The sequence below is a fragment of the Camarhynchus parvulus genome, chromosome 18 (assembly GCF_901933205.1).
Source record: "Camarhynchus parvulus chromosome 18, STF_HiC, whole genome shotgun sequence".
NCBI lineage: Eukaryota > Metazoa > Chordata > Aves > Passeriformes > Thraupidae > Camarhynchus > Camarhynchus parvulus.
Genome location: NC_044588.1, coordinates 4,716,475 through 4,741,072, shown reverse-complemented (window position 1 = coordinate 4,741,072; position 24,598 = coordinate 4,716,475). Strand labels below are relative to the sequence as shown.

Here is a 24,598-nt window from a genome sequence, read left to right as displayed (position 1 = left end):
ACCCCAGGCACGGCTCAGAGCCGTGGTTTCTATGGAATGGGTTTCGGGCTGGTGTTTGCTGCCCTAGCCCTGCTGTGGGGGATTTGGGATTGGTGTGAGGATGATGCTGGGATTATTTGGGATTTGGGATCAATGTGAGGATGTGCCTGGGATTTGGGATTTGGAATCAGTGTGAGGATGATGCTGGGATTTGGGATTGGTGTGAGGATGATGCTGGGGTTTGGGGTCAGTGTGAGGATGATGCTGGGATTTGGGATCAGTGTGAGGTTGTGCCTGGGATTTGGGATTTGGAATCAGTGTGAGGATGATGCTGGGATTCTTTGGGATCAGTGTGAGGATGATGCTGGGATTCTTTGGGATTGGTGTGAGGATGATGCTGGGATTTGGGATCAGTGTGAGGATGATGCTGGGATTCTTTGGGATCAGTGTGAGGATGATGCTGGGATTTGGGATCAGTGTGAGGTCTGTGCCTGGGATTTGGGATTTGTGTGAGGATGTGCCTGGGATTTGGGATTTAGCATTGGTGTGAGGATGATGCTGGGATTTGGGATCGGTGTGAGGATGATGCTGGGATTTGGGATCAGTGTGAGGATGATGCTGGGATTCTTTGGGATCAGTGTGAGGATGATGCTGGGATTTGGGGTTGGTGTGAGGATGTGCCTGGGATTTGGGATCAGTGTGAGGATGATGCTGGGATTTGGGATCAGTGTGAGGATGATGCTGGGATTTGGGGTTGGTGTGAGGATGATGCTGGGATTTGGGATCGGTGTGAGGATGATGCTGGGATTTGGAATCAGTGTGAGGATGATGCTGGGCACGGTTTTGTCCCCTCTGTGGTGTCCAAGCCCTGGAAAGTGGTTTGTCCTTGCTGTGAGTGAATCCTGCTGGCCCTCCTGGAGCCACCCTGGATTTCTGGGCTGCAGCCACAGCCTGTCCCTGCTCCTGCCAGAGACAGGAGTTCTCATTTCAGAGCTCTTCCTCCCAGATCATAAATCACAGTTTATGGAAGGAAAAATCCCATGCCCTGAGCCTGAGCCTTGTCTTCCCCAGTCCTCCCTTTGGCCACGTCGCTCCCAGCCCTGGCTTTGCTTTTTATCCCTAAAATAGGAACATGGAGCATTGCACAGGGCTGGAGAGAGCTGCACTTGGAATAAAACGCTGTGGGAAGCGGCTCCTGCCCAGCCAGCAGGGCTCTCCCCAGTTCCAGTTCCCTCCCTGCTGGTGTTTTCCTGCTGCAGGTTTCCCCACTGGGAGATGGGGAATCTCCTGCTCAGTCCCTGTGGGATGTGTTGGGATCCAGCCCCTCTGTGGGGACTCAGGGCTGGGATCCCACCACGGGCTCCTCTCCAGGCTCTCCTGGTCTCCTCCCACCCCACAATCCCTTTGAAATGCAGTTTGTGTGCAGAAACCCCACAGCTCTGCTGGAATGGGATCCCTTGTGGATCAAGGGGGTGTGTGTGGTTCCTTCAGGGGTGTGTGGTTCCTTCAGGTGTGTGTGGTTCTTTCTTTTTGGGGTGTGTGGTTCCTTTTGGGGTGTGTGTGGTTCCTTTAGGGCTGTGTGTGGTTCTTTTTGGGGTGTATGTGGTTCTTTTTGGGGTGTGTGTGGTTCTTTTTGGGGTGTGTGGTTCCTTTAGGGCTGTGTGTGGTTCTTTTTGGGCTGTGTGTGGTTCTTTTTGGGGTGTATGTGGTTCTTTTTGGGGTGTGTGTGGTTCTTTTTGGGGTGTGTGTGTGGTTCCTTTAGGGCTGTGTGTGGTTCTTTTTGGGCTGTGTGTGGTTCTTTTTGGGGTGTATGTGGTTCTTTTTGGGCTGTGTGTGGTTCTTTTTGGGGTGTGTGTGTGGTTTCTTCAGGGTGTCTGTGGTTCCTTTAGGGCTGTGTGGTTCTTTTTGGGGTGTGTGTGGTTCCTTCAGGTGTGTGTGGTTCCTTCAGGGGGCTATGGAGCCACCAGGGTGTCCCACTCCCAGTCCCACCTGCCTGGATGATGGATTGTGCTCCTGGCAGCAGCCTCGTGCTCTGGTTATTCCTGGAGAACAGGTTCAAATCCAATCTGTTTGTCCCTCCAGAGGGAGCTGCCATTGATTTTGTGAGTCCAAGGGCTGAGAACAAAGGAGCACTTTATTTATTTTCCTCAGAAATCGATTCCTTATTTTATTTCTCCACCTCTGAGAGGGGGGCCCCTTTTCCCAGCTGTGTGCCAGCCCCAGACTGGGAAATTGGGATGAGGATGGCAACTCCAGCTGTGCCTGGATAAATCCAGATGTGGATTTATCCCCGGGCACTGGGAGCTGCTGAGCAGCAAATGCAGCCTGGCACTGGAGGAATTCCTTCCAGGAATGGTGTGCAGGGAGAAGGAGCTTTAAACTGCCAGCGGGCAGGGTTAGGTGGGATATTGGAAGGGAGGATGGACAGGCCCTGGAAAAGAATTCCCAGAGCAGCTGTGGCTGTCCCTGGGTCCCTGGAATTGTCCAGGGCCAGGCTGGAGCAGCCTGGGACAGTGGGAGGTGTCCCTGTGTCACTGGATGGGTTTGAGGTCCCTTCCCACCCAAATCCTTCCATAATTATGGGCACTGCTCCCTGGGCACTTCCATCTCTGTTTAAACCTCTGGGATTTAATGCTTTTATTAATTTATTTTTGTTTTTAAAGTTAATTAATGTGCAAGGAGAGTTTTGGAGGTGAAGGCACCGTGTCCTTTTGGGATGAAAGGAGCAGCAGGTGACTTTGGGTAGTGGGAATGGCAGGAGGAGAGAATGAGAGGAATTGTGGAGAGCGAGAGCTGAGCTGCTCATCCTGTCTCTGGTTTGGAAGGAAATGGTGAAATCCAAGTGGGAATAACCCCATTTCTGTTCTGGGACCCCAGCATCTGGGCAGTGTGGCTGTGTTTGTGCTGCTGGAGCCCGTGCCAGCCCCAGTTGCTGCTCCCTGGATTTCCAGGCTTCAGCTCCCATTGCAAAGGACAGGCAGGAGGGAAGGGCATGGGGGAGGTGAGCTGGGAATAACGTGGCAATAAATGGATTGAATCCATGAATGGAGGGAAATGCTGGGCAGGGGGCACAGCTGGAGGGGGTGCAGGTGTTCCTGGGGGTGCTGGGGTGGTGGCAGGAACATTTGGGAGGGGCAGGAACGTTGGGGAAGGGCAGGAGCGTTTGGGAAGGGCAGGAGCGTTTGGGAAGGGCAGGAACATTTGGGAAGGACAGGAGCGTTTGGGAAGGGCAGGAGCGTTTGGGGATGGCAGGAGCGTTTGGGAAGGGCAGGAACATTTGGGAAGGGCAGGAGCGTTTGGGAAGGGCAGGAACATTTGGGAAGGGCAGGAATATTTGGGGATGGCAGGAATATTTGGGGATGGCAGGAGCGTTTGGGAATGGCAGGAGCGTTTGGGGATGGCAGGAGCGTTTGGGAAGGGCAGGAGCGTTTGGGAAGGGCAGGAATATTTGGGGATGGCAGGAACGTTTGGGAATGGCAGGAATATTTGGGGATGGCAGGAATATTTGGGGATGGCAGGAGCGTTTGGGAATGGCAGGAACATTTGGGAAGGGCAGGAGAGTTTGGGAGTGGCAGGAGCGTTTGGGAAGGGCAGGAGCGTTTGGGAAGGGCAGGAACATTTGGGAAGGGCAGGAACGTTTGGGGATGGCAGGAGCATTTGGGAGTTGCAGGAGTGTTTGGGAAGGGCAGGAGCGTTTGGGGATGGCAGGAGCGTTTGGGGATGGCAGGAGCGTTTGGGAATGGCAGGAGTGTTTGGGAAGGGCAGGAGCGTTTGGGGATGGCAGGAACGTTTGGGAATGGCAGGAGCGTTTGGGGATGGCAGGGACATTTGGGAATGGCAGGAGAAGGCTCTGGGGCTGCTCAGGGGCAGCAGCACCCACCCCAGCTCCAGCCTTACCATCCCAGCCTGGTGCTGCCTGGTTCCTCAGCAGCTCCTGATAAATCCCACTTTCCTTTTCAAGTGCTTTGGAGTGCTTTTTCCTGCCTTCCCTCAGAGACTCTGTGTGTCTGATCCCTCTCCCATCAGAAGCTGCTCCCTGCCAAGGCTGGGAGACGTGAGCGTGGCTCAGGAAATGAACTGATTAAATTAACTGGGATGTGTAAAATCTCTGCCTCAGATGATTCAGCCAAGCCCTTCATCTGCTGGGAGCTCTTTCAGGAGCTCTGGGGAGGGAGCAGCAGTTCGTTTGCTCAAAGGACCTGGTGCATGTAATGACACTGAGCGTGCTGCTGCTGCTCCTGGGCCAGGAATTAATCCTCAGACAGGGAGCTGTGAGGTCAGGGAGGCTCTGGGAATTAGCTCTGTGTGCTGCCAGCAGCACCTCGGCTGGGCCACGTGTTGGCACCACGTGCTGTGTCACCCCTGCTTTTGTTTGGATTTTTTTAATTTGGATTTTTGTTTTGATTTTTCCTTTATTTTTATTTTTCCTGTTTATTTTTCCTGGTTTTTTTTCCCTGGTTTTTTTTCCCTGTTGTTTTATTTTTTTCCTGTTGTTTTCACTTTTATTTTTATTTTACTTTTATTTTTATAATAAGTGACAATTCCACCAGGGCTGTTCCCAGTGAAGGACCCTGGCTTTGGATTTGGGGGTCAAACTCTGAGTGATGTTTTGAGGAGGAATTTGGGTGTTGAACTCTGGTTGAGGTTTGAGAAGGGGTTTGGGGGTCAAACTCTGAGTGATTTTTTGTGGTGGGATTTGGGTGTTGTGCCCCAAGTGACATTCAGGAGGAATTTGAGTGTTGTGCTTTGGGTGATGTTTGGGGTGGAATTTGGGGGTCAAACTCTGAGTGATGTTTGAGGAGGAATTTTGGGTGTTGGGCTCGGGTTGATGTTTGAGAAGGGATTTAGGTGTTGACCTTTGGTTGATGTTTGAGGAGGAATTTGGGGGTCAAACTCTGAGTGATTTTTTTGTGGTGGGATTTGGATATTGCCCTCCAAGTGACATTCAGGAGGAATTTGAGTGTTGGGCTCTCAGTGATGTTTGGGATGGGATTTGGGGGTCAAACTGTGGGTGATGTTTGGGGTGGGATTTGGCTGTTGAGCTCTGAGTGATTTTTTTGTGGTGGGATTTGCTCCAAGTGCCGTTCAGGAGGAATTTGGGTGTTGAACTCCCTGTGTTTGGTGGCTGGCAGCCCAGTTTGGTGCAGGAGGGAGCTTTTGGGGCCGGTGCTGGTTCTCCAGCCCCCTGCAGGCTCCAGCCAGACCCCAGAACGATCCATGGGAACAAGGGGGAGTCGGTGCTGCTGACGGGAGCAGCCTTTTCTGGAGCTCCTGTGCTGCCCCAAGCAAACCCTGACTCTCTGTTTATGTTCCTCTAAAAGCCTCAGCACAGGCAGGCACCCCTTTGATCTGCCAAAAATGCTGGAAAATGAGATTTTTCCGTGTTGGGGCTGCAGTCACCCCCTGCACAGGGGGGTCCTGGCTGTCCCATTCCCACTGAATGCCAGGGCTCTGGAGCATGGGAAGCCCGTGCTCTCTGCTCAAGCACCCTGAGCCTTCCTAGCAGTAAATAAAAGCTATTTTTAAAAAGAAATCCTTATTTTGACCATAGTTGGGCAGCTCCACGGAGCCTCTTTTGCAGCATTTTTGTTGTCTGAGTGCAGCCTTCCCGAGGATTGGGTTTGCCCAGCTTTGGGGGCTCGTTCCCAGCTTTTCCCTGCGTTTAGTTTGTAGCTCCGGTGGGATCCCACCTGCCAGAGGTGTGGAATTCCCAGGATTGCACCTGCCTGGGAGCCCGTGGGATGCAGCTCTCCCTGTACCTGCAAGACACGCTGTTTCCTAATTACTGGCGCTAATTAAAACCTCTATCTGGAGGTGGCAGATAAGAGCGGCAGCGTTTCCTGCGTGGCAGCAGATGCTCCCTAACACCCATCTGCTCCTCGCCTTTCCAGGCCCTTCTGTGCTCCCTGGAATTCCTCCTGCAGTGGGAAAGGGATGGGGAAAACAAGGATGGGGAGGTTTGGAGGAGGAGGAGGCAGCAGGGGATGGGTTTGGCTGCTGAGGGGCACTTGGAGAGCAGTGGCACTGATGGCTTCGGCCCCAGGAGCTGCCAGAATCCCTTGGGAAAAGCCTTTAAAAACAGGGACGTGGCTGCCAGTAATCCTTGGGGAAAAAAAAACCTTTAAAAACAGGGAAATCTGATGGAAGGCACAGGTGGAATTCCTGGAAAAAGCCTTTAAAAAACAGGGAAAGTTGAGGGAAAACAAGGGTGGAGTCCGTGGGAAGAGCATTTAAAACAGGAGAAGCCATGGCTGGAATCCTTGGAAAAAGTCTTTAAAAAACAGGGAAAGCTGAGGGAAAGCAGGGATGGAATCCTTGGAAAAAGGCTTTAAAAAACAGGGAAAGCTGAGGGAAAGCAGGGGTGGAATCCTTGGAAAAAGGCTTTAAAAAACAGGGAAAGCTGTGCGAAAGCAGGGGTGGAATCCTTGCAAAAGGGCTTTAAAAACCAGGAAAAGCTGCAGGAAGACATGGCTGGAATTCTAGAAAAAAAGCCTTTAAAAATAGGGAAAGCAGGGCTGGAATCCTTGGGAAAAGCACTTAAAATGGAAAACTGAGGGAAGACAAGGGTGGAATAATTGAAAAAAGCTTTTAAACCAGGGAAAACTGAGGGAAAGCAGGGCTGGAATCCTTGGAAAAAGGCCTTTAAAAAACAGGAAAAGCTGAGGGAGGATGTGGCTGGAATCCTTGGGAAAAGGTTTTAAATCAGGAAAAGCTGAGGGAAAGCAGGGCTAGAATCCTTGGGAAAGGCCTTTAAAAAACAGGAAAAGCTGAGGGAAGACAAGGGTGGACTCCTTGGGAAAAAGCCTTTAAACCAGGGAAAAATGATGACAAGGGTGGAATCATTGAAAAGAGCATTTAAACCATGGAAAACTGAGGGAAAGCGGGGCTGGAATCCTTGGAAAAAGGCTTTAAAAACCAGAAAATGCTGAAGGAACACAAGGTGTAATTCTTGGAAAAACCCTTTAAAACAGGGAAAACTGAAGGAAAACATGGCTGGAATCATTGGGAAAATCCTTTAAACCAGGAAAAGCAGGGCTGGAATCCTTGGAAAAAGCCTTTAAACCAGGGAAAACCGGGGGGAAACAGGAGTGGAATAATTGAAAAATGCCTTTAAACCAGGAAAAGCTGCGGGAAAGCAGGGCTGGAATCCTTGGGAAAAGGCTTTATACCAGGAAAAGCTGCGGGAAAGCAGGGCTGGAATCCTTGGGAAAAGGCTTTATACCAGGAAAAGCTGCGGGAAAGCAGGGCTGGAATCCTTGGGAAATGCCTTTAAACCAGGAAAAGCTGCGGGAAAGCAGGGCTGGAATCCTTGGGAAAAGGCTTTATACCAGGAAAAGCTGCGGGAAAGCAGGGCTGGAATCCTTGATTTATCTCAGCCGTTAAGGGGGAGGATTTCACTGCCTCTCCTTTGTGTTCCTGGGGAGGGGATGCCAGCTCCTGTTGTTGGCATTTTCTTTGGGAAATTGTTCCTTCTCCCCTTCCCCATGCCCAGACAAGGGTCAGTCCAAGCTGTTCCACCCTCCTGCTTTTCCTGGCACAGCAATAACCCGGAATTCCAGCTGCAGGGAATGAGGGGCGTTGTGGAGAGCAATCTGGAGCAGCTTTTTTTGCTGCTCTGCTGCTCCCTCCAGGTGTTCCCTGAGCTTCCTGGCGGAGTTGGAATTACTCCACGAAAGAACATTTGAGGCTTTTCTGCCTTTCCCATATTCATCAACAACAAAATAATTCCCACAGTCAGCCAGGGAGCAGCTGTTAATTAGGGATTTTAATAAGTTTGTGGTGCATCCGTGCTTGGCGTTGCTTCTCCTGCCCTTCTCCCACACCTGAGAGAGGGGAGCTGACAAATCTGAACCAGCTCAGCCCTTGGAAGTTCAGCTGGAGGAGAATTCCTGGAGTCCCCCGAGCTTGGAGATCTCTCCAGAGGGCTTGGATGAGGAAATGGCTGGGGGAAAGGTGGAGGAGCTGGGGATGGTTTTCCTTCCAGCACCTCCATCCGAGGGAAGCTCCAGATTGTCCTCGGTGAGTTTGTTCAGCATGGAGAGAGGAGATGTTGGGCTGCTGCCTGGAGAAGGAGCCTGTGCCAGAGGGGACCTGCCCTTCTTGGGCTGTCTGCAGGGGCTTTGCAGCTAAGCCAGGACTAAAACTGGTCCTAAACCCCCTCAGAGGGGCTGCATGTAGCGTGATTGGGGGGAATTTTATGACGGTGGACAGGAGGAGGCCGGTGGTGAGAAGAGAGCCTTGGAGTACTTGTGGCAGTCAGAAGTGGAATGGTGTGACGGCGTTTTCAGGGGTTTTCAGGTGAGGGAAGACGAGAACGCTGACTCCATGTTCAGGAGGCTTGATTTATTATTTTATGATCTACATATTGCATTAAAGCTACACTAAAAGAATAGAAGGTAAGAATAGAATAGCAAGAATGATAACAAAAGGCAGGTGTCTTGGACATCTTTTTATGAAAATCCTTTTCTTGGGATTTTTTTCCTCCTGAGAAGCTGAGAGGCCTCAGGAACAAAATGTAACCAATGGTTATCTGCTGCTGTGGGATGCGGCGGGTCCATCTGTGATTGGTCTCATGTGGTTGTTTCTAATTAATGGCCAATCACAGCCCAGCTGGCTCGGACAGAGAGTCTGGGGCAGCTGCCTTTGTGATCATTCTTTCTTTTCTATTCTTAGCTTAGCCTTCTGAGATGAAGCTTTTCCTTCTATTCTTTTTAGTACAGTTTTAATGTAATGTATATCATAAAATAATAAACCAAGCCTCCTGAACGTGGAGTCAACGTTCTCGTCTCTTCCCTCACCTGAAAACCCCTGAGAACACCGTCGCTGGTGTATTATTAACTATTAATTGGTCGTATTGGAATCGTGGGTAAGATCGTGGGCTTAAGCTGCGTGCCAGCCCCGCAGCCCGGAGCACTCTGAACTCCGGGGCTTAGGAGAGGTTAAAGCCAGGCCTAAGTGGGAGAGGAGAAGGGCTCTGGAGCCAGGTGTGGAGAACAGGAGAGCTCCGTGGGTGTGGGTTTGGGAGCTGAGGCGGCGCAGGAGCTCAGAGTCAACAGAGCCCCGGTGTGTTTGTGCACCAAAGCTGAGCTCAGGGCTAATGCAAACAGTTTTCATTAAGGAATAATCAAAAATAAAAAGCCATTTCACATGCTGATAAGGAGGCAGTCGTTGTTTTTTTTCACTTCAGCGGCAGTTTAAGCCGCGCTCAAAGCCATTTATCTTTTCTCCAGCGCTGGCTGCAGAGGATATGAAAAATGCAGCAGGCTGCACACATGTAATTAAACTTTTGGCAGAATCTTTGCCCCGCAGCTTTACTGAGAAATTCAATAATGACAAATCGAGTGGAATATCTAAAGGACTTTTTGTGAACAAGATTTAAAATAATGTCTGTGGCGCGGGGAGTTATTTGCCACCTAATTGCCTTGGCACGGCTGCGGGAGCAGCCTGTCTGTGGTGTCAGCTCTTCTTCACAGCCCGGCCCTTGTTCTGCTCTTATCTCCACTCCAATTTGCCATTGAGGCTTTCCTGATCGCCAGCCAAGCCCGTGCTTATCCCTAATGACTGTTTTGTTCCCCCAGCCCCGCGTTTCCAGCTGGGAATGCTCCTGCCTGTCCCGAGCTGGCAGCGGTGCCATCGCTGCTCTGTAATTATCCTTTCCTTTTTATCCTCTCCTGTTCCAGCAGCGCTCGGAAGTCGAGCCCGTCCCTTGAGCCGGCTCTGTGTGACACTGAACACGATGCCGGGGTTGTCTCCCTGCTTTTGGTGTTGCTGCCTTTATCCCTGGCTAATCCAGGGGTCCTTTGTAGGAGAGGTGATTTTCTGTTCAAACTGCCCCTCCTCAGCAATTCCCCTGCAAAAGCTGCACCAATTCTTTTCCATTCCCACAAGTTTTCCCTGTTTTTCTCACCCCCGTGGCATGCCCCCCATCCTTTGTCACTACTGGACTTGGTGGGGTTCAGATCTCCTTGGAAAAGGGAATTTTTTAAAATATTTTTCCCCCAATAGGACCAAGCAGACTAATTAGAAATAATATGTAAAATATAAAATAATCATTTAAGGGGTATCTGATAGAACTGAGCACCTGAGGCGTGGCAGTGAAGTGACAGAGCTGGGCTGGGCTTTTGTTTTTGCTGGTTGGCTTCAAACTGAAAGGGAGGAGGATTACATGGGATGTTGGGAAGGAATTCCTGCCTGGGAGGGTGGACAGGCCCTGGAAAAGAATTCCCAGAGCAGCTGTGGCTGTCCCTGGGTCCCTGGAATTGTCCAAGGCCAGGCTGGAGCAGCCTGGGACAGTGGGAGGTGTCCCTGTGGCCCTGGATGGGTTTGAGGTCCCTTCCCACCCAAATCCATCCATAATTATGGGCACTGCTCCATTGGGCACTTCCATCTCTACTTAAACCTCTGGGATTTAATGCTTTTATGAATTTATTTTTAAATAATTTTAATTAATGTGCAAGGAGAGTTTTCCAGCTGAAGGCACCGTGTCCTTTTGGGATGAAAGGAGCAGCAGGTGACTTTGGGTAGTGGGAATGGCAGGAGGAGAGAATGAGAGGAATTGTGGAGAGCAAGAGCTGAGCTGCTCATCCTGTCCCCATGGCAGGGGTGACACTGGCTGAGCTTTGAGGTCCCTTTCCCCCAAGCCATTCCAGAATTCCATGATTCTGTGAAAATCTGCCCTTTGTGGTGATTTGTGGAACACTTGGAGCTTTCTGGGGTTTGGTCACTTGTAGGGAGCCTCTTGCCTGCCCAGAATCCCTTTACCCCTCCCTGGAAACCCTTTGGTGCCCGAGGGGCATTCCTGCTGTTTCAATGCCCAATTTCATTTACCGGCAAACCTAAAGTTTATTTATAAAATCAAACACCTTTGCTCCATCCATCAATCAGCGGAATCCTTCCCATTGGTCCTTTTATCTCCCAGTGCTGCTTTTACCTGTGTTTGCAAAGACAAATCTGCCATTCCTCTCACTGCATCCCCGCTCCAGCCTGCGGCCCCACAGGGCTGTGGTGACCCCACAACCCTGTCCTGTGGTGTGGTGACCCCATAACCCTGTGCTGTGGTGACCCCACAACCCTGTCCTGTGGTGACCCTGCTGACCCCACAACCCTGTCCTGTGGTGTGGTGACCCCACAACCCTGTCCTGTGGTGACCCCACAACCCTGTCCTGTGATGTGGTGACCCCACAACCCTGTCCTGTGGTGACCCCACAACCCTGTCCTGTGGTGACCCCACAACCCTGTCCTGTGGTGACCCCACAACCCTGTCCTGTGGTGTGGTGACCCCACAACCCTGTCCTGTGGCTCAGCCTGGGCAGGGCCAGCTCGGGATGAGCCGTTTGTGGGGACAGGGGACGTGTGCTGTGAAAAACGCCCATCACTTGTTTTTAAAGTTTTAAAAGTTTCATAGTAATGAAATGGTTATAAAACTAGTAATACAATTAGAGTAATAATAATTTGGACAACTTGAATGAGGACAATATGAGACAATAAAGACAAAGAGTTATGGGCAGTCCAGGTACCTTTTTTCTGGGCAGCACAAGCCCGAAAAAGGCCCCACGTTAACAGAGGATTAACCCTTAAAAACAACAGCCTGTTGCATATTCATACACTTCATACATGATGCATAAATTCCATCCAAACACAGGATTCGGTCTGGTCAGTGTCAGCTTCTTCCTCTTAATCCTAAATCTTAATCCTAAATCTTCAGGGCTGAGGACACAGGAAGAAGTTCATTTCTTCTGATAAGGGAGCAATAAATTCTCTTTCTCTGAAAGGTTCAGGTGTCCTGTGGCTGCTGTCTCAGTGCGAGTCCTTTCTTTAAAAAAAGCATCCTACATAGCATCGTTTCTATTTTAACATTTTGTTATAACCTAAAGCTATATTTACCACACCACTTAACACAGCATCACATTCTAAGGCAACACATACAACATTCATTTGAATATTTGCCAAAAGCCAATCACAAAATAGGCGTTTCTCACATGTGCCAGGCAAGCCAATGCCCCCAGAGCCGTGCCAGGAGCAGGGATCGCATCCCGAGGTGGCACCGCCTTGGCTGCCCCTGTGCCAGGGCTGCCAGCATTCCCACAGTGCCTTGGCCAGGCTGGCGTCTGTTTGTCCTTGTCATGCTTCAAACTCAAGATTTATCCTCGTCCCCACGGGCTGGAGCGGAGCTGAGGCTCTGCCCCCAAACGTCACAGCGCGGGGGTGGCCTTTGGGGACAGCCAGCTCTGCGTGGCCGTGACAAGGACAATATTTGCCTGGGCAGCAGCAGCAGCATCTTGCTGTGTTTGCAGAGTGATGCTGGCAGCGGCTCTGTGCTGGGGCCAGCCAGGGATGCTGCTGTCACCTGTGACACCAGGGAATGCACCTGCTGCTGCCCGGGGGGAGGTGTGGCTCTCGCCTGCTTTGTGGCACCAAAAATCCCCCAAAATTCCCCCAAAATCCCTCAAAAATCCTCCCAAACCCCCCCCTCAAAATTCCACCCAAAATCCCCCAGAACCCCCTAAAATTCCCCCAAAATTCCCCCCCCCAAAATCCCCCAAAAAATCCCCCCAAAATCCTCAAAAATTCCCCCCCAAAATCCCTGAAAAATTCCCCCCAAAATTCCCCAATAAAATCCCCCAAAAATCCTCAACAGTTCCCCAAAAATCCCCCCCAAAATCCCCCCTAAAAATCCCCCCCCAAAATTTCCCCCAAAATTCCCCCAAAATCCCCAAAATTCCCCCAAAAAATCCCCAAAATTCCCCCAAAATCCCCCAAAATCCAGGGGCTGTGGCCTCAGCTGTGCCTGGGGAGGCTCAGGTTGGAATTTCCTGGTGGGAAAGGTGGGCAGGTGTTGGAAGGGGCTGCTCAGGGAGGTGTCACCACCCCTGGAGGTGGCCAAGGAACCTCTCAGTGCTCTGGGGACAAGGTGGGGATCGGTCACAGGTTGGACTCGATGATCCTGGAGGGCTTTTCCAAGGAGGATGGTTCTTTTCCCAGCTGGATGGTTCTGTGAGAACACCTCCAGTTCTTGCTCTGTGGGAACACCTCCAGTTCTGGCTTTGTGGGAACCCCTTCAGTTCTTGCTTTGTGAGAACACTTCCAGTTCTTGCTTTGTGGGAACACCTCCAGTTCTGGCTTTGTGAGAACACTTCCAGTTCCTTGTTTTGTGAGAACACCTTCAGCTCTTGTTTTGTGAGAACACTTCCAGTTCCTTGTTTTGTGAGAACACCTTCAGCTCTTGTTTTGTGAGAACACCTTTAGCTCTTGCTTTATGAGATCCTTCAGTTCCTCATCCTCCTGAATCAGGGCCCAGAGCTCTGGCCCCCGCCCTGATTGGTTTCTGGCTTTGCTTCGTCCTTTGGGACCAGGGGCAGATCGCCCAACTGTCCCCTTGGCGGAGGAGGCCAGGCTGTCCCCACTTTGGATGATCCTGGTTCTTCTGAGCCCCACTTTGGCTGACCGCAGTGTATCCCTTCCTGCTCTGATTTCCTGTGCCCACCTTTTCTTTGCTCTCTTCCCCTCCTTAAATGACCCTGATATTTCTGGCGCTATGGCGACCCCAATCTGTCCCCTCCTTGGCTGACCCCAGTGATTTCTGTCCCCACTTTGGCTGACCCTGATATTTTCTGTCCCCACTTTGGCTGACCCCAGTGTTTTTTATCCCTTCTTTGCCTGACCCTGTTATTTCCTGTGCCCACCTTGGCTGACCCCAATGTTCTCTGTCCCCTCCTTAAATGACCCTGGTATTTTCTGTCCCCACCTTGGCTGACCCCAGTGATTTCTGTCCCCACCTTGGCTGACCCCGGTGTTCTCTGTCCCCAGACAAGGCTGAGAACGGGGAGCCCTACCAGAGGAGGAGAGGAGCGGGGTCCCCCTGCCCGAGAGCCCCCCAGCATTCCCAGCACCCCAGGACGGAGCCCCCCTGGCCAGGAGCAGCAGCTGGAGGAGGATTTTGCTGATGATCCTGGCTATCACCATCCACAACATCCCAGGTGAGCCCATCCCTGCTCAGATCCCCCCCCGGCAGATGGCACGGGCTGAGTGGGCGCCTTTGGCCGGCATTTCTGGGCCACATTTGGTGGGGCTGAGCCACGTGAGGCCTTGGCAGCAGCGGGAACTCGTGGGGAGGGGGCTGGGGGGAGCCTGGAGCAGCTGCAGCCTGCCTGGTGCCAGCCCAGCGTGGGTGGGAGCTGGAGCTCCCCGCGTGGGTGGGGAGAGGTGGCAAACCCTGCAAACCCTGCAAACCCTGCAAATCCTGCAAACCCTGAAACTCATACCCCACCTCAATAACCTAATACTCACCCTCAAAAACTCACCCTGCAAACCCTGCAAACCCCGCAAACCCTGCAAACCCTAAAAACCCTGCAAACCCTGCAAACCCTGCAAACCCTACAAACCCTAAAAACCCTGCAAACCCTGCAAACCCTGCAAACCCTGCAAACCCTGCAAACCTGCAAACCTATACAAACTGCAAACCCTGCAAACCTGCAAATCCTACAAACCCTAAAAACCCTGCAAATCCTGCAAACCCTGCATACCCTGCAAACCCTGCAAACCCTGCAAACCCTGCAAACCCTACAAACCCTGCAAACCCTACAAACCCTGCAAATCCTGCAAACCCTGCAAACCCTGCAAACCCTGCAAACCCTACAAACCCTGCAAACCCTGCAAACCCTGCAAATCCTGCAAACCCTGCTCCCTTTTAGCCTCTGTCTGTGTGATCAGGCTCTGCAGGAGAATCTGCAGAGATTCTTTATTTCCTGAGGCACAGGTGGATGACAAACCCTGCTCCCTTTTAGCCTCTCAGTTTCTGCAGGAGAACCTGCTTTTGGGGTTTATTTCCTGAGGCACAGGTGGATGGGGAAAGGTGACAAACCCTGCTCTCTTTAGCCTCTCTGTCTGTGATCAGTCTCTGCAGTTGGGGTTTATTTCCTGAAGCAAGGATGGATTGGGAAGGTGACAAACCCTGCTCCCTTTTAGCCTCTCTCTGTGTGTGATCAGGCTCTGCAGGAGAATCTGCAGAGATTCTTTATTTCCTGAGGCACAGGGGGATTGGGAAAAGTGACAAACCCTGCTGCCTTTTACCCTCTCTCAGTTTCTGCAGGAGAATCTGCTTTTGGGGTTCATTTCCCCAGGCAAGGGTGGATTTGGACAATGGGTGGGAAATCCTGGAGCTGCAGGTCCTGGAGGGCTGAGTCCTGCCAGGCTGGGCTGTGTGGGACTCACAGAGCAGATCAGTTTGGGATCTTCAGCTGCTCTGCAATTCATGGGGATGTTGGAAGTAACACAGGGCAGCCTTTTCCAGGCTTTTCTCCTGGTTCCTTCCCCCTGCTCCTCCTCCTCTCCTTCCCTTCCTCCCTTCCCCGCTCCGGGCCTGCCTCAGGCTGGCTGGCTGCAGGAAAAGCTTCTGGAGCTGTAAATCTGGGGAGAACCCATGCAGGTTTTGGGAATCCGTGTTTCCTTGGGTGTTGGCAGTGTGGAGCTGCTGGGCCCGGGGCTCCCTTGGTCCCTCTCGTGTCATTTTGTGCCTGGTGACTTTGAGGGTGGCTTTATCCATCCTGCATCCCCCAGGGGCGTCCTGTGTGTAATCCCCGCTCCTGGCTGTGCCAGAACCCCAGGGAACACACTCAGATCTCCTGGTTTTTTCCTGCTCCAGCCCTTCCTGCTGCTCCTGGGCTGGGCATTGCCTCTTCCAGCCCCTTTGGGTGCCCCTGGGGCTGCCTTATCCTGGTCAGGAGCTGGGAGTTAATGATTTGCTGCTCTTCTTGCATCAGCAGCACGAGCTGTTCCCGGGCATGAACCTGCTCCAGTTTGTCAGCAGCAGCAAAACAGTTCTTCCTCCTCCTCCTCCTCCTTCTCATGCTCCTCATGCCTCTTTCTCTTTTTCTTTTTTTTTTAAATTTTTTTATTAATTAATTCCAGAGGGATAATTTGGGTGCTGTAGTTTCAGCTCCAGGTGTTGCTGGGAGAGGAAGGGGCCTGGCGAGGAAAGGTGAGGATGGAGCTTTAAATGAGCCAAACACTCCAAAAAACAAAACAAAAAAAACCCAGAAAACAAACAAACAAAAAAAACCCCAACACAAAAAAAAAAAAAAAAAAAAAAAAAAAAAAAAAAAAAAAAAAAACCCCAAAAATAAAACAAAAAAAAAAAACAGAAAAGAAAAAAAAAACCCAAAAGACCAAAAAAAAAACCCCAAAAAACCCCAAACAAACCAACCAACCAACCAACCAACCAACCAACCAACCAACCAACCAAACAAAAACAACAAAAACCAAACCAAACCAAAACAAAAACACCCCAAAAAACAACAACAAAAAAACCACAACAACAAGAACAAAAAACCCCAATAAACAAAAAACAAAAAAAACCCAAAAAAACCCCCAAAAACCAAAAAAAACCCCAAAATAACCCAAAAGAACAAAAAAACCCCAAAAACCCCAAACAAACCAACCAACCAAACAAACAAACAAAAACAACAAAAACCAAACCAAACCAAACCAAAACAAAAAACCCACAAAAAAACAACAACAAACCCACAACAACAACAAAAAACCCCAATAAACAAAAAACAAACAAAAAAACCCCAAAAAACCCCTAAAAAAACAAAACAAAAAAACCCAAAAAAAACCCCAAACAAACCAACCAACCAACCAACCAAAAACAACAAACCAAAACAAACCAAAACAAACAAAAAAAACCCCAAAAAACAACAACAAAGAAAACCACCACAACAACAAAAAACCGAAATAAACAAAAAACAACAAAAAAAAACCCAAAAAAAACCCCCAAAAACCAAAGAAAAACCCCAAAAAACCCCAAAAAACCCCAACCAAACAAACCGACCAACCAACCAACCAAAACCAACAAAAACCAAACCAAACCAAACCAAAAAAAACCCAAAAAACAACAACAAAAAAACCCAATAAACAAAAAACAACCAAAAAACCACCCAAAAAACCAAAAAAAAACCCCAAAAAAACCCAAAAGACCCCAAAAAACACCAAACAAACCCCAAACGAACCAACCAACCAAACAAACCAAAAAAAAAAAAAAAAAAAAAGAAACAACAAAAACCAAACCAAACCAAACAAACCCAAAACAAAAAATCCAAAAAAACCCAAAACAAAAAAAAAACACACCAAAAAAACCCCACCAAAACAAAGAAACCCAAACATGAAAATGTCTGCGCTGAGCGGATGGAATTTGGATTTCATCCCTCACGGGAGGGCTCAGGCAGGTGGCGCCTCCCCGGAGAAATAATCCAGCCTGGGCTGCAATCAATCATTGGGGCCGCCATGGAATCGGGTGAGCAGCACTGCGGGGCTCTGGGTTCCTCCTGCTCGTCTGGGGATGAGCTCCCCTTTACTGGAATTGTTTTAGGGACCTGGAGATTCCCTAAAGGAAATGAGCTCCCTTTGTATTGGAATTGTTTTGGGATTTGGAGATTCCCTAAAGGAAATGAGCTCCCTTTGTATTGGAATTGTTTTGGGATTTGGAGATTCCCTAAAGGAAATGAGCTCCCTTTATTGGAATTGTTTTAGGGACCTGGAGATTCCCTAAAGGAAATGAGCTCCCTTTATTGGAGTTGTTTTAGGGGCTTGGAGCACTGAAGGGGATGAGCTCTCCTTTGTTGGAATTGTTTTAGGGACATGGAACCCTAAGGGAGATGAGCTCCCCTTTATTGGAATTGTTTTAGGGTACCTGGAGCCCTAAAGGGGATGAGCTCCCTTTGTTGGAATTGTTTTAGGGTCCTGGAGATTCCCTAAAGGGGATGAGCTCCCTTTATTGGAATTGTTTTAGGGTCCTGGAGCCCCAAGGGGATGAGCTCCCTTTGTTGGAATTGTTTTAGGGACCTGGAGCCCTAAAGGGATGAGCTCCCTTTTTGGAATTGTTTTAGGGTCCTGGAGCCCCAAGGGGATGAGCTCCCTTTGTTGGAGTTGTTTTAGGTCCTGAGCCCCGTAGGGGCCTGAGCTCCTGGCAGGCTGGAGCAGCTTGGAATTGTTATTCCCGGGTGTTGCTGGGGAAAGGTTGGATCATTTCTCCCGAAGCCGGGCATGCCAATGGAAAGGAGGAATTGATAATGACAGGACCTGAGATGCGCCCTAATATGGTATTCATATACGCCCGCTTTGTTGAACTTAATTAGTATTTAGTCATGGCCTGTTTAGCCCCAAGGGTAGCTTTGTAGCTTCGGTCTGTTGCTGAAGACTTGTTAATTAAAATGTTCCTGCTGAGCCCAATAACAATTAGTGAGGGGTGAGCTGAGCAGCCCTGCCTTTGTGTGGGAAGGGGAGGGATGGGGAACCCCCAGGACCCCCAGGGCCCTGCAGCCCCCAGAACCCCTGAGGCCCCCCTTTACCCCCCTTGAGGGTTTTTAGGACCTCTAGGGCCCCAGGACCTTCAGGACTGAGCACCCCCAGACCTTGTTGGAATTCAGTACCCTCAGGTCCTCCCAGACCCTCCAGGTCCTTAGGGCCTTCGAGACTGGACCTCCCAGGACCTTCCAGCACCCTCCAGGAGCCCCAGGCCCCCAGGCCCCCAGGGAGCCCCCAGGACCCCCAGGTCCTTGGCCCCCAGGACCACCCCCCCCCCGGGGCCTGTTTTTTTTTGGGGCGTGGATCCTTGTCTCCCCGGCCCCAGCTCTGCTGCCTGATTGCGGAAGGCTGCAGGAACCCCTGATACTGACTCATTTGGGGTTGGGGCTGCCGGCTCTGGAGCGTTGGGCTATTTGGAGTAAGATGCAGGGAGGGATTGTGCGCAGCTTTGGGCTGAATATGGGGTTAGGTATGTAATCAAGGCTTCTGAGCAGATTTGGGCTGGATTTGGGGCTGGGATGAACTGAGGGGGTTCTGGAGCAGCTCCTGGGCTGGATTTGGGGCTGTGGAGCAGATTTGGGCTGGATTTGGGGCTCTGGAGCAGATCCTCAGATGAATTTGGGGCTGGGGTTGAAATGAGAGGGTTCTGGAGCAGATCTGGGCTGGATTTGGGGTTGGGATGAACTGAGGGGGCTCTGGAGCAGATTTGGGCTGGATAGTTGGGGTTGGGATGAAGGGAAGGGGCTGTGGAGCAGCTCCTGAGATAATCTCGGGCTGGGGTTGAAATGAGAGGGTTCTGGAGCAAATCTGGGCTGGATTTGGGGTTGGGATGAACTGGGGGGGCTGTGGAGCAGATTTGGGCTGAATTTGGGGTTGGGGATGAGGACCCCCAAGGTTTACCAAATCCAGGACCGATTTGAGGTACGCTCAAGGAGTTCTGGAGCAGCTCCAGGGCTGGATTTGGGGTTGTGAAATAGGGGTTGAGCAGCTCCTGGGCTGGATTTCCGGTACGCCCGAAATGAGGGGGTTCGGTGGCTCCTGGCTGGATTTGGGGGGGTGATGAGGGGTTCTGGAGCACATTTGGGTGACCCCGCATTGGGGTTCGGGATGAAGGCAGGGCCTGTAGGAGCCGTCCCGGGGCCAAGAGGAGCTGGGATGAAATGAGGGGGCTGTGGAGCAGCTCCGGGGCTGTATTTGGGGCTGGGATGAAATGAGGGGGCTGTGGAGCAGATTTGAGCTGGATTTGGGGCTGTGGAGCGGATTTGGGCTGGATTTGGGGTTGGGGATGAAAGCAGGGGGCTGTGGAGCAGCTCTGGGCTGAATTTGGGGTTGGGATGAATGAGGGGGTGTGGAGCAGCTTCTGGGCTGGATTTGGGGTTGGGATGAAATGAGGGGGTTCTGGAGCAGATTTGGGCTGGATTTGGGGTTGGGATGAACTGAGGGGGTTCTGGAGCAGCTCTGGGCTGGATTTGGGGTTGGGATGAACTGAGGGGGCTCTGGAGCAGATTTGGGCTGGATTTGGGGTTGAGGATGAACTGAGGGGGCTCTGGAGCAGATTTGGGCTGCGGGGGGATCTGTGCAGGCGCGGGCTCCGTGCTGTGCCCGCAGATTGCAGTTCCTGCGGGGAAGGCAGGTGATTTCCAGGCTGCTCGCTTTGTCATTAGCAGAAATTGATTGGATTCCCCCTCGCGGGACGGGGCTGGGCCTCCCTGGGGAAGGGCGGTGAGTGCCACATTGCATCTCAATCACCAGCGGCTCTGAGGCTCGATGGGAATGTTCTCCCAGCCCCATGGAAAAAGCTGGGAACACTCGTTTGGGGGCTGCTGGAGCGGGGGCTGCTTTCCAATGGTCGGCTTTATCGAGGCTTTGGGAACCTGCTGGGGCTCAGCGGAGCCGCTTGGGCTGCACCCATCGATCTGAGCCTCGTCCGGGGCTGCCTGGAACTGCAGCGCCCCTCCTGCTCCTGCAGCACCCCGTTCCTGCTGGGAGGGCGAGGAGGAGGAGCAAGGGGAGGAAGAGGCTTCCCCGCAGCCTTGCATCCCCAGGGGGATGCAGGAAAGGGATGCCAGTGGGTGCAGGGGGCTCCTGGGGCAGCAATTCCACGGGACTGCAGGGAATGGAGCAGCAATTCCATGGGATTTCATGGGATGGAGCAGCAATTCCATGGGATTTCATGGGATGGAGCAGCAATTCCGTGGGATTTGAGGGAATGGAGCAGAAATTTCATGGAATGGAGCAGCAATTCCATGGGATTTGAGGGAATGGAGCAGCAATTCCATGGAATGGAGCAGCAATTCCATGGGATTCCATGGAATGGAGCAGCAATTCCATGGGATGGAGCAGCAATTCCATGGGATTTGAGGGAATGGAGCAGCAATTCCATGGAATGGAGCAGCAATTCCATAGGATTTGAGGGGATGGAGCAGCAATTCCATGGATTGGAGCAGCAATTCCATAGGATTTGAGGGGATGGAGCAGCAATTCCGTGGGATTTGAGGGAACGGCTGCACATTGGAACATCCCTGGATTTTTCCCAGTGTTTCTGCTCTGGAGAGAAAATCCAGCTGGGATTGGCTGCCCCTGGCAGCTCTGGGGGAATTCCAGAGTGGCCAGGGATCCTGTGAGGGACACAGGTGACGTGACGTCCCCAGCGCTCAGGTGCCATCCCCAGGTTTGGGTGATGTCCTCAGGAGAAGGACACACGTGACAAGGTGACATCCCCAGCGCTCAGGTGACATTCTCAGGTGAGAGATGAAGGTGCCAGATGTGGTTGCTGCTCTCAGTGAGGGACACAGGTGCCATCCCCAGGGCTCAGGTGCCATCCCCAGCTGTGGGCGATGCTCTCAGCTGAAGGATGCAGGTGACATTTTTTTGTGAAGGACACAGGTGACATTCTCAGGACCCAGGTGCCATCCCCAGCCATGGCTGCTGCTCTCAGTGAAGGACCCAGGTGACATCCCCAGGGCTCAGGTGACATTCTCAGGTTTGGGAGCTGCGCTCAGGTGAAGGACACAGGTGACATCCCCAACCATGGCTGTGAAGGACACAGGTGACATTCTCAGGGCTCAGGTGACATCCTCAGCTGTGGGTGATGCTCTCAGTGAGGGACACAGGGGACACTCTCAGGGCTCAGGTGACATCCCCAGCGCTCAGGTGACATTCTCAGGTGAGAGGTGAAGGTGCCATACCCAGGTTTGGGTGATGCTCTCAGTGAAGGACACAGGTGACATTCTCAGGGCTCAGGTGACATGCCCAGGTTTGGGTGATGTCCTCAGGAGAAGGACACAGGTGACAAGGTGACATCCCCAGGGCTCAGGTGACATTCTCAGGTGAGAGATGAAGGTGCCAGGTTTGGGTGATGTCCTCAGTGAAGGACACAGGTGACACTCTCAGGGCTCAGGTGCCATCCCCAGCCCTGGCTGCTGCTCCCAGGCTGGGTTTGGCTCCATGGCCCCAGCCCAGCTCCCTCAGGGCTCCCCATGCAGCTGGAGGAAATTCCACATTTTCCAGGGCGGGGAGGAGGGGACAGGGGGGTCCCTGATGTCCCCCTGCCACCAGCTCATCTGTCACCGCCTCATTCGGAGGCAGCCACTGACAACACAGCAGAGTTTGTCAGCAGCACAGCCGGCAAGGTGACAAAAAGGCAATGAAATCCAGGATTTCCAGCAGCTGGGATGAAATATTCCACTGAAATATTCATGTGGGAGCTGCCTCCCTGCCCTGTCCCCACCAGAGCTCAGCTCTGTCACATTAAAACTCCCTGAGCAGCGGCCTGAGAAAGCATTTCTGTGCTGGGAATGAAACTTTAAATATCTCTGATGGATCCAGGTGCTGTGGGGTCAGGAGAGCTCAGCTGCAGCAGGGCCAGGCTCTGGGAATTTGGGAAAGAGTTCTGGGCTTCCACAGAAGCAGTTCCAGGATGGAGGAGCTTGGGGGTGCTGGGCAGCTGCTTGAATTCCTTAAAAATCAGGGGGGATTCTTTGAAAATCAGGTGGAATTCTAGAAGATCAGGTGGAATTATTTTAAAAGAGATGGAATTCTTTCAAATCAGGTCTAATTCTTTAAAAATCAAATTGTTTTTTTTAAATGGAGTTCTTTAAATTCAGGTGCAGTTCTTTAAATTCAGGTGGAGTTCTTTAAAAATCAAATGGAGTTCTTTAAATTCAGGTGGAGTTCAGTTCTTTAAAAATCAAAAATTCAGGTGGATAAATGAGTTCTAAATAGTAAAATCAGTCAATGGAGTTCTTTAAAGCAAATAGAGTTCTTTAAAAAATTCAGGTGGAATTCTTTCAAATCAGGTGGAGTTCTTTAAATAATCATTTTAAATCAGGGGGAATTCTTTAAAAATCAGGAGGGATTCTATAAGATCAGGTGGAATTATTTTAAAAGGAAATCAGGTGGAGTTCATAGGTGGAATTCTAAAAAATCAGGTGGAGAGTGGAGTTTTAAAATCAGTGGAATTATTTTAAAATAAAAATGTTTTATAAGATCGGGTGGAATTATTTTAAAATGAGGTGGAATTCTAAAAAATCAGGTGGAGTGCTTTCAAATCAGGTGGAATTCTTTAAATTCAGATGGAGTTCTTTAAAGTCAAGTAGAGTTCTTTAAAAATTCAGGTGGAATTCTTTCAAATCAGGTGGAGTTCTTTAAATTCAGGTGGAGTTCTTTAAAAATCAGGAGGGATTCTATAAAATCAGGTGGAATTATTTTAAAACGAGGTGGAATTCTATAAAATCAGGTGGAGTGCTTTCAGATCAGGTGGAATTCTTTCAAATCAGGTCTGATTCTTTAAAAATCAGGTGGAGTTCTTTAAATTCAGGTGGAATTCTAAAAATCAGGTGGAATTATTTTAAAATCAGGGGGAATTCTTTAAAATCAGGTGGGATTCTATAAGATCAGGTGGAATTATTTTAAAATGAGGTGGAATCCTATGAAATCAGGTGGAGTGCTTTCAAATCAGGTGGAGTTCTTTAAATTCAGGTGGAGTTCTTTAAAGTTGAGTTTATTAAAAATTCAGGTGGAATTCTTTCAAATCAGATGGAGTTCTATGAATCAGGGGGAGTTCTTTAAATTCAGGTGGAGATCTTTAAAATCAGGTGGGATTATTTTAAAATGAGGTGGAATTCTATAAAATTAGGTGGAGTTCTTTCAGAACAGGTGCAGTTCTTTCAAATCAGGTGTAATTCTATAAAATCAGGTGCTTGGGATGTGCAGGTCCTGCAGGATTTGGAAAAGTGTTTGTGCTGTGGAATGGGCAGGTCCTACAGGGTTTGGGATCACTGAGCAGGATTTGGGAACTCTTTGTGCTGTGGGATGTGCAGACCCTGCAGGATTTGGGAAGTGTGTGGGAAGGGGGATGTGGATCCTTTCCTTTCACATCCCAAGCTGATGGGATTTTCCTCATTTTGGGTCCACCCAGGCAGATTCTGGATCTCCCCAGGATCCTTTCCAGAGCTGTGCCCCAGTTCTCTGAGCCCCTGCCCGGAGCTGGAGCCCACTGGGGGATTTTTAGGGCCGATTTTTTGGGATTTTGGGGATCTCCTTGCCCTGTCCTTGGCTCCGGGCTCTGAGGAGCTGCCAGTGCTCGGCTGTGGCTCGGGGATGGGGATGTTGTGCTTATCCCGGGCTTTGCTGCTTTTCCTGCCGTTTCCAAGGCAACCGGGAACTCTCAGGGCCACAAAAACTCACCCAGGGCTCCCTTCCCACCTGCTGGGATGCTCACCTGAGCCCCTCCGTGCGCGCTGCAAAATCCCGCCAGGTTTGGTTCTGTCCTCTGAATTGCCCACCCTAAAAATGGGGGGTTTAAACCCCAAAAAATTGGGATTTTAAACCCCAAAAATTGGGGTTTTAAACCCAAAAAATGGGGTTTTAAACCTCAAAAATGGGGATTTTTAACCCCAAAAATTGGGGTTTTAAACCAAAAAAATGGGGATTTTAAGCCCCAAAAAATGGGGTTTTAAACAAAAAAAATGGGGATTTTAAACCCCAAAACTGGGGGTTTGAAACCCCAAAAAAGGGGGTTTCAAAAAACAAAAAAAAGAGGGAATTTTAAACCCCCAAAACTGGGGATTTTAAACCCCAAAACTGGGGATTTCAAATCCCAAAAGGGGAGGGATTTAAACCTCCAAAACAGGGATTTTAAACCCCAAAAATGATGGTTTTAAATCCCAAAAATGGGGATTTAAAACTTCCAAAATGGGGGTTTTAAACCCTAAAAATGGGAATTTTAAACTCCAAAAATGGGGATTTTTAAACCCCCTAAATGGGCATTTTAAGCCCCAAAACCAGGGATTTTTAAACCCTAAAAATGGGGTTTTAA

The 24,598-nt window shown here is 50.4% G+C and overlaps 1 protein-coding gene across 1 annotated transcript in view; it reads left to right on the top strand.

The window, feature by feature from the left end:
* The window catches only part of SLC39A11 (solute carrier family 39 member 11), an 82,288-nt gene that overhangs the window by 38,816 nt on the left and 18,874 nt on the right, over positions 1-24,598 (top strand). Inside the window, 2 exon segments of the mRNA XM_030962045.1 lie at positions 13,786-13,830; positions 13,833-13,955. Coding sequence (XP_030817905.1) covers positions 13,786-13,830; positions 13,833-13,955 — 168 coding nt within the window.